The sequence below is a fragment of the Anabrus simplex genome, chromosome 1 (genome assembly GCF_040414725.1).
Source record: "Anabrus simplex isolate iqAnaSimp1 chromosome 1, ASM4041472v1, whole genome shotgun sequence".
In the NCBI taxonomy this organism is placed as follows: domain Eukaryota; kingdom Metazoa; phylum Arthropoda; class Insecta; order Orthoptera; family Tettigoniidae; genus Anabrus; species Anabrus simplex.
In genome coordinates this window covers 206,325,473-206,335,394 of record NC_090265.1, presented here as the reverse complement: position 1 = coordinate 206,335,394, position 9,922 = coordinate 206,325,473, and the positions used below count along the sequence as shown (strand labels likewise).

Genomic DNA, 9,922 nt, shown 5'->3' with positions numbered 1-9,922 from the left:
AATGTAAAGACACATGGTCTTTACGCTAAAACGAGAGCACGTAACGTTGTAGGTTCTTGCAGCGTTTGCCTTAGTTTCAGAATCATTAATATAATTCTGAGTACAGTTCTGTATGCGACGAAAACAAAACTGCGTGTATAATATTGAATCCTTGAACTTACCGTTCCATTGTTGGTCGTCTGTCTCGACTGCTTCGGCAATATCGTACACTTGGATCTTGGGGTCGTTACGAGGTTTTTTTTGGTCTCTACATCGACCTAACGATAGGGTTCAGAGGAGAGCATAACTAATTCAAATAAGGAGAAAACTTGTGCTTACCACAATATTTATTGAATTTAAATCACGACAATTCATTTATTAAATTGGCAAGGAAATCACTTAAAGTTTCCACAACAATTTTTAAGGCAGTCACAATGCATAACGTAATTAGCTAGAACTTTGCTAAGATATAATGTGAATGGACGTTAAGCTTCAAATGTGGTTCGCGTCATCAGAGGGAAAAGGGAAGAAAAAGTAAGTGTCTGTGATAGGAAAATGTTCATATTTCCTTTAAAACGTCATTACTTAATCGTACAACACCCACTGCGTAGATATGCTACGTGGGATATTCTAGTTGTATGCTAATCTATTCCTGATGAAATATTGGTCTTGATCACTTGAACTTCGTACACAGTCCAACATCGTGTCGTCATTGATGTACTTACAGTTCACTCGCTTCGTTACATGATAGGGAAGTGCAGGCTATAAAAGCAGGTGTTCTGCTAGATAAGAGCATCAGTTGTTGACTTAACACAATTCTGATTAGTCAGTAAGGTAGTGAACAGTTATTGGCAGTTTCACTATTGGGAATTGGAAAGGTAAATATCCAGATTGTTAAAGTTATTAATCCGACAATTGAAGATACTTTTGTTTATAGTATTGCGTAAATTCAGAAGCTGAAAAATCTTGTTCTCTAAATAAATAACAGTGTCAACAGTTGAGAAAAATGAGCAAAATTCGATCAATAATGTAAACTAGGGTAAAAACTGAAAAGTGCAGCACAGGGAATTTCTATCATACAGTCTGTCACCTTGTAGGAAGCTCATAGTCATTACCCATTTGTATTTACTGTGTTTATGTGTTATTTTTACGTCATTCACTACAAAGATCGGCTCCGTTTTGCGAATATAAAGCTGAGTGGAGTGGGATATCTCATTAATAAGCTGGAGGAAAGAGTAAAACTGAATTTGTCCTGTGGGATACGAGAAACACATGGAGGAAGGACGGTTTAAGGTTACTTTTTATAATATCAACGTAAGAGGCGTAGTCAAAAATGATGTAATAATAATAATAATAATAATAATAATAATAATAATAATAATAATAATAATAATAATAATAATAATAATAATAATAATAATCATATGCTACATGCTTAGCATCAATTCATTCACTATATTGTATATTTTGAATGTCAGTATTTTGTTTTAAACACACATTGTTTAACATGCCATTGTATGTATGTTCAGTCCTCAGCCTGAAGGCTGGTTGGATCGTCAACAGCTCCACCATTAGCTGTCATTAATTGCCTGGGATTCACTGAAAAGATCTACTAGGGAAACGAGGAGTGATGTAGTTTCCCGTTGCTCTCCTCACTGAGCCAGAAGTTGCTATTACGTAGCAGTCTGCCAAGCCCATTGAAATTCATTCACCAACCCACCCTATGAGCATCATTTTCACACCATTCACAGCAGGGAATAGCTGCATAAGGAATGGTATTACCAGCAAAGCCATGGTTAAGACTGAGACAGGTCAATGGAAGTAACAAAATTGCTCTAGCCTATTGACGTCCGAAACGGGGGAGGAGCCTACGTTCAGCTGTTTCCAATATGGCGGCGAGATAGTGACGGGAAATAAACACGACAGTGATCGGGTGTGCGTCTGTAGGATTTATTAAATGTTCAAAATGTCTTTGGTGTCGTATGCGCAACTGTTGAGAGTTGTCGGAGATTTCACGCGTCCATTAGTGGAAGGGGAAGAAATATTCAAGCGTAATTACTTGATATGTGTAGGTAAAACGTTTGAAACAGAAGATGAAACTGGTGTTGTAGCGCTGTGTTTACAATCATCCCACATCGATTCAAAACCCCACAAAGTTAATGTTGTCTTGAACAAAGGGAGTGAAAATGTGAAGTGCAACTGTACATGTAAAGCGGGTTTGTTAGAGAAATGTTACCGTTGACACGCTAACGCACCTTAACAGTTAAGCTACTGTAATTTTCCACTATTAGAAGTTATGGAGTAATTTCTTGTTGATTTGGTCCATGCCAAAGCTTTAGCCAGGTGACGGGGGAGTTACCTGTCTTGTAAACTGTAATCTTGGGGAAGAAATAAAATAATAATTCTACTAAGTAAATGTTGTAAAGCAAATAAATCCTAGGCTTTATACAGGCTTTTGTTGGAACAGCCCACATCCTAATCTTAACATTCTTCCATTTTTACCATAAGCACAAAAGTTAGAACTTAGAACCGACAATAGTAAGTATAAAATGTATAACTACCTACAGAATATGCTGAGCAAAGTTTGAAAATTATAATTCAAGAGTAGTATAACCTCTACAGTCACAGCTGTTTGGGGTTGAAGAATACTTGGTTTGTCCAATTCTACCAAATAATTAGGTTATGGCTTCTTATTTATGATGACCGGCCGAGTTGGCCGTGCGGTTAGGAGCGTGCAGCTGTGAGCTCGCATCCGGGAGATAGTGGGTTCGAACCCCACTGGCGGCAGCCCTGAAGATGGGTTTCCGTGGTTTCCCAAATGCTGGGGCTGTACCTTAATTAAGGCCACGGCCGCTTCCTTCCCGTTTCTAGACCTTTCCTGTCCCATCGCCGCCATAAGACCTATCTGTGTCGGTGTGACGTAAAACAAATAGCAAAAAAAGCTAATTTATGATGGCAAAATACTACATATTTTCTTTCATTGAAAGAAGTATTTTATAGGCAATTTAAATGCAGTGCTTAATTACTACCAGTTAAAGATATTACTCACACGTAGATAGTTAATTTACTGCCTGCTGTTACACATATGAAGAAGTTTACAAAGAGCGGATTACATTCTATGTGCGGCACAGAAGTATTAGGCTACAAGTTAACAGTATTTTTGATGTAGCTAAATCGTTGTGAATACAAATTAGAGACAATAACTATCAATGAGTACAATAAACAGTACCGGTACCTACGCTGTGGAAAGAAGTCGTCTTCACGAGAATGCAGACTGCACACTGTTATGTATCGCGTAACGCGTTTTCCAATTGACAGCGCGGAAGCCCATCTTTCTCTCTGAACTTTTTGTACAGGAAAGTAGTGAAGAGATTTCGCATCCGTTTTATACGATTTGCAACCGTATACACAGCAGTACCTCCTCAAATTTGACAATTTTCTTTCTGTTTCCATCACGACGTCAATGCTTCGCCATGTAAATAAAGCTCACCAGTCACTATGTTGCAGCTTCAACATTCTACCGCGTGGCTGCGCCATACAACTTTTCTGTCGTCAATATCAGAAGACATAGTGCACTGTAAACACCAGGTTTAGCCAAGAAAGGCATAACATGCCGTTATTGACCTTAAATGTGAACCGATCGCACCTCGAATTGAACCCATAACTAGAAGTAAATGAGGATATAGTGACAGCAGCAAGTAGAAAATTACAGAGTAGTTTACTTAATTCACAGGACTGGCAAATGGAACGCTGAAAGTTATTACTGTTTCCTTTCTTTTCATTTCTTACGCCACTATCCCATGGTTGTATGGGGTCAGTGGAGTATCCAGACTATATATTTCGGACAGTTGGGAACCCCACTCAAAATTGTCGGTGTTCGAACGCGAGAAACTCAGCACAATAAATGAGTGGCTAGATCAGTGCACTGGTGCGCATAAAATGAAATTACGGTATATATGAGTGGCATATGTGGGAATGACTGTACATACGTACGCATGTTTGAATGTACAAGTACGTATGCACTGGATATATATACTGTAGTGTTTATTTCTCACAAGGAAGAACACCATTCTAGATGAAATCCGTCACACTTAAAAACACTGCATCAACTTCTCATGAGGTCAAGAAACACGTATGTCTCAGAGACTAATGTTTATTCCATATAAGAGGCCAGAAACCTGAATACCGTTGGGCCTCACACAGAGTCAACAGTAATGACCATTTTAATGATACAATAAATTACCATGTGCCTCAAAAATTTAAAGGAGGGAATTTCGAAATCGGTTTCCTAGAGAAAGCTTCATTACAAGAATAATAATAATCCTCGACGCTTAATATACTGAAGCTGAATACATAAGATAAGCCGTAGAATTATATTCCGTGTCGGTAAATGTCCATGCTCAGTTAGCTTAGGACGTCTGTAATAGCCATGAATGCTTAGTTAACAGTTAAGCTTATGGTTTGTGTGTTGTGTACTGTAGGTACGACGTAATGAATGTCGATTACTAACCATGTTTGGCTAAATGCAATTAACACACTGTTAGAAGCAATATGGTTCTACATTCAGGAAGTGTATCACAGGAGGACGTAGGCACACAGTAGCAGCTAGGAATTGGTTTCAATAGCTGCAATGAGAGGAATAGCTCCATCCCTAAGATAATGAAATCAACTTTATGTTGCGTACTGCACTGAAGTAATGCATGAGCGATACGGCTCAGACGTCTGACAATAAAGAAATATTATATTATATTATATTATATTATATTATATTATATTATATATAAGAGCTTCGTCTTAGTGTATTAGATTTACTGGCAACTTGAAGACATTTTCTTTAGATATACCCATATCAGACATATCATAAAATCGCTAGCACCTAAAGTGACATTGATCTTATATCTTCATCATCATCATCTTCATCATCATATTAAACCGAGAGTGATAAAGGAGACATAAATTTTCATCTTACTGTAGATTATGCGTAACATTTCCTTCAATTTGCTTGTGGAATGATATGCATACTTTCTCTCGGCATATAAGTAATTCCTATTAGAGAAAGGTATGATTTCGGTTTTCTAAGTCATTCTTTTACACTCCAAATCATTTATATCATGAATACACTTCGTAAACTGGCGGAGAATGGGTCGAAAATAACATAGTGATTTAGCTGTTGGCTATCCACGCTGTCATCCAAGGTTCTAATTTTGATTAATGTGAGGTGTAATTTTCACCTGAAGAATAACGTTTTGACTGTAAGGGCATCTGACCTTAAACAAATGGCCGCAACGATAAGAAGGAACCGTAGTGACCATAGTAAAAATTGATCAAGGATCCATTCAGAAAAGTACATTGTAAATTTTTAAAATATACTTTAACTGACTCAAAATGAAGCATTCATAGAACATAAAAAATTTGCAACTTACTAATGTATTTATTTGTATATTTATTTATTTAATTTGCTTATTGCGTACCTGTCATCTTATGACATAGTATTTACATGGTATTTAATTTTTAAAATACTTTCTGGTTTTTAAACCCTGGCGTACACTTCTCTATTGAAGTACAGTTTATTTAAATCATGGGTTGTTTTACAGCACATTAATGTTGAATGTGATTGTGTTTCTATGCTAATTCTGTGATGCAGACTAATTCACGTGAAATATCTGAGATTAAATCATTGAAGTCCACATAATATTCTAAATTAAATAGGGTAATCATCGTGTAATAATCTCAAAATAAGTATTTTGTCTTCCTGGTACTTTTCGAACCGGGGGGGGGGGGAATCGATGTGGAAGACAACGTTACGAAAATGTATGCATATTATTTCTAAAAATCTAGAAGTTCAAATTGGTGTGTCCTAGGGTGGAAATGAAGCAAATACGTACTTCTTAATCGAATCATGAATGATACGTCGCCACATCAACCGATCAGGTGCTGCATCCTCCCATTTACCGATGTCAATATTGCACTTCTTTGTTTTTGCTGTCTTCTGATTGCGTTGTTCATATCTTTATTTTTATGCAATGGATTTAGAGAGACACCAAATTTTACATTATTTTATAAAAATGGTCTAAAGATTGTGGAGTTTCTTATTTATCTATATTTAATCCATAAAATGATATTGAAGACTATAATAAGTATAACTTATTCGATTTTCTTTATTCTAGAGAAGGATGTTGGCCGCGAAAGATTTAATTAACATCTTTCCTGAAGAGCTCTTACTGAGGATCTTCCAGTACGTGGACAAGGACGACTTGGTACATTCCGTGCAGCACGTGAGTCCCCGATGGCATGCCATCGCCCAGGACAATTCTTTGTGGAAAGACTATAACTACAAACCACCGGCGAAGACACGGGACAAGGTTGTATCGAAATTCTTAGAACAGAGCCCGCTACTCAAGTCGTTCACCATGTCGTCGGAGATGGAAGCCAACGAGATCGTAGATACACTCTGTAAGAAATGCAAGGACTTGAAAACACTGCGTATCAACATGACAAGCAGACTCAATATAAGACTTCTGAAGGGCGTGTTCACACGAATTCCTAACCTAGAGTGTCTAACCATTTCTCAAGCTCCGAAGAAAGGCTCGAAAATTTCTGTTGATAAGTGTTTTACAGTGAAATTTAGAAGTTACAAAGAGGCCCATCCTCAGGTATTCTATTTTACTGAATCGTTAAATTTTGGTGTCAAGAACTGTAGTTTCATTGATGTGATAAAATACGTAATGAGACGAAAGAAAGAAGACATTATTTCCCTAGAAACAAACGTTATTACGGACGATATACTGAAACTTCTAGAAGGATGCAAAGGCATTGAGAAACTCAAATTACATTTCGATCTCTATCAAGAAACTCTCAAGTCAAATATAGAATTCATTAGAAACTTTATAAAACTAAAATCATTGTCCATTATTGGTTACTTCAATGACAATCTCATGTGCGACCTGTTTTCTAAAGGAACCATGTGCAGTGTTACGGAGCTCAATTTAATCTGGTGTATAGACCTTTCTGACAAGTCAGCAAAAAGTATTAGATTATGCTGTCCTCACCTGGAGACTTTGTGTTTGGACAGCTGTTTGAAGGTGACTGATAAAGGAATCCAAGAACTCACAAAGTGCAGTGAATTACGTCATATCAAGCTCTCTTCGTGTCCTTTACTAACAGCTGAGAGCGTGAAACAAGTGTGTAAATGTCGCAGGATTACTCATTTGGACCTTTCTTCTTACTTCAGTGACATCAATCAGTGCAGTGGATATCTGACATCTGCAATGCAGTTGCGTGTTTTGAATCTGAGAGGAAATACAGTAGATGATTCTCTCCTTCAGACTCTTTACTTGAATCTAAGGAATTTGACTCAGCTTTCTGTAGACTTGGGAAAAGCGTGCCACAGTTCTCATTAGTATAATGGAGTAAATATTCCAGAATTCCTGAACTTAAACTGGTGAATTTCTCAATGAAGAATGTGTTTTAATTGATTAATTAGAAAGAAACCGCTAGGCCTATTCGCTACTTGTCAACTCGAGATCTGATTCAAATTTCCTCATTATTGGACAAATATCCCAATAAGGAATTTTTAATCTACCGGTTCTATATTTAAACACTAGGAAATGTCTTCTCTCTTAACTAGACTGAACATTTTTATACTGTAGTTCCAGGGATTCCTTATAAAAAGGAAAATCTATCCCTCCGTCTAAAGAACATCTTAGATATTAGGAAATATTTACATCGAAAGCTTGGCTCCATTAAATGTGGTAATGGAGTTAAAGTATTAATGTAAGTATCGAAAGAGATTTCTCATGTCCTTAATTTAATGAATCTAGACTCTATGAAATTGATTACTCAATGTCAGTTGATGTATATATTTAGTTCTCTTTCTATAGACATATTTTCTCACAATGTGGTATTAATTTTGTTAGATTTTGTTAAGTTATTTATTAATATATTAATTTATTTATGAAATTTATTTATTTAATGTATCCATTGCCTATTTTGAAGTTTATTTCACCGAGTTCACTACACTTATTTATATTAACAAATAACAAATTTCTGCAACGAATACAGCGGTCTTCAGCAGGAACATGTGAAATTCGGTACCCATACCAACATTAATATTCTGGCTTCTAGGCCTAAAGGGTGTATCTCAATTTTTAAAATTCCATTCTTCTTACTATATTTATGTTCAGGGTTCATTCTGCTTATTTTCTAAGTAAAGTAGCCATATCTCATGTAGAAAGTGCCGTATCTCGAAAGTACACTGAAGTCTTAAACATATTAGCAGTAGGCTATCATGTTTTGCTTAACAATAACTCTGAAATAGTGCAATTAGTATTAATACACAACATCAAAATATTAAACCTTGATTTTAAAAGTCGTGCGGTTTTTAATTTAGGAAACCGTTTATTTGAGAAAAGTTTGAAGTTCTTGGGATATGCCCTTTAGATCTAGGAAAGCACTATTCGACTCATGACCCCAAGTTTACAGGTTCAATTCCAGCTCAGGATTTTTGAAAGGAATTCAAAAATATTGTCACACTATGCCATTGTCTGCGTGTTAAAGCAATCTGGTGGCGCACTCACTGCCATCCGACAAAATTAAATTAACTCAGCCTGAATAACCGCCAAGAAGAAATTTATTCCGTTTTCATTGCCAGGCAGCAGCACGATTGGAATGTCGAAATTAGCAGGCCAGTACTTCAGAACGTGTGCATCTTCTTAGTTAAGACCATAAGATTATTCCATTCTTATTATAACAATTCGAAAAGTGGTTTTGTAAAACACGGTCGTAGAGTGCTTGAGATTAAAATGTGAACTGTAGGTGTACCTATCACAGAAGTTAGTTTGTAATGACGGCAGAAAGCACACCAACAGAATTGGTTAAATAAACTATAGCGAAATCGACTCAATTAATCGTTATTAATTTACGTGACAGACATCAACATTCATATATAATGGATTTCTTTGCACAATGAACATACGTTGTGGATAAGACACTTTTCGATTGCTTCTTCATTCGTCAAGGCATCAACATCTGTTATATACTTTTCTCTTAAGTAATATTATAAATCGAAAAAAAGTTATAGATATGGAGAAAATTGTGATCATTACCTATTTTACCTATTTTAAATACAGTAAAAACATAATTAATATTCCATTGCAAAGGAAAAATCAGTGTACATGTCTAATTCAGCACGAAATTTTTATCTGGTTGATCTAATTATATACTTTCTGGTTTGTAGTACAATTGTATCTGACCTCATATTTGTGTGTAAAATACGTCAAATACCCCTGACTGATACTTCAAATAGTTATGATTTAAATATATTTATTTATAATGTGACACGTTTGTTTATATCAAATGACGAGGCATTTAAATATATGAAAAATATAATAAACATTGTAGTATAAATTGACTGATGTTATATTACATTACTGAAACCCTTGCAGTACTTCCCAGCTCTATGTTAGCAGATATTTCTGTGGTATAATTTATGGAAAGCCAAGTTTTTCTAACCAACAAAAATTACTGATCACTCGACCGATGACTTATATGCAGTAAAATGTTCAAAATATGCAAACAATTATACATTAAAAACCTTGAATAATTTATGTACTAAAAAGCATTAACATTTGGCACTTAAATATGAATTCAAATAAAAGTAATTTACGGAGATTCATAGGGCAGTTTTAAGCGATAATGATTAACTGAAGTATAGTATAGGATAAAAGGTCCAGAAGATAGGGTATGAGATATTCAAATAATTCTAACCATGCTTACATTGTGAAAACATTCTTCTTCTTCATGTGCCATGCCCTCGCTGAACTTTGGCGATCAGTAGCATGATCTGTTGTTTGTTCATAGCTGTTCTGAACAGAGTAAGCTTTGTCACCTCAAACCACTGGCTCAAGTTGCCGAGCCACGATGTCCTACTTCTCCCCGGACCACG

General features: G+C 36.0%; 1 protein-coding gene across 1 annotated transcript; it reads left to right on the top strand.

Moving 5' to 3' along the window:
* The first annotated feature begins 784 nt into the window (after positions 1-784).
* On the top strand, positions 785-7,955 carry LOC136885617 (F-box/LRR-repeat protein 20). Its single transcript, XM_067158318.2, has 2 exons — positions 785-857; positions 6,147-7,955. Exon 2 carries the CDS (start codon positions 6,153-6,155, stop codon positions 7,377-7,379), a length of 1,227 nt encoding a protein of 408 aa, XP_067014419.2. The 5' UTR covers positions 785-857; positions 6,147-6,152; the 3' UTR covers positions 7,380-7,955.
* The last annotated feature ends 1,967 nt before the right edge of the window (positions 7,956-9,922 follow it).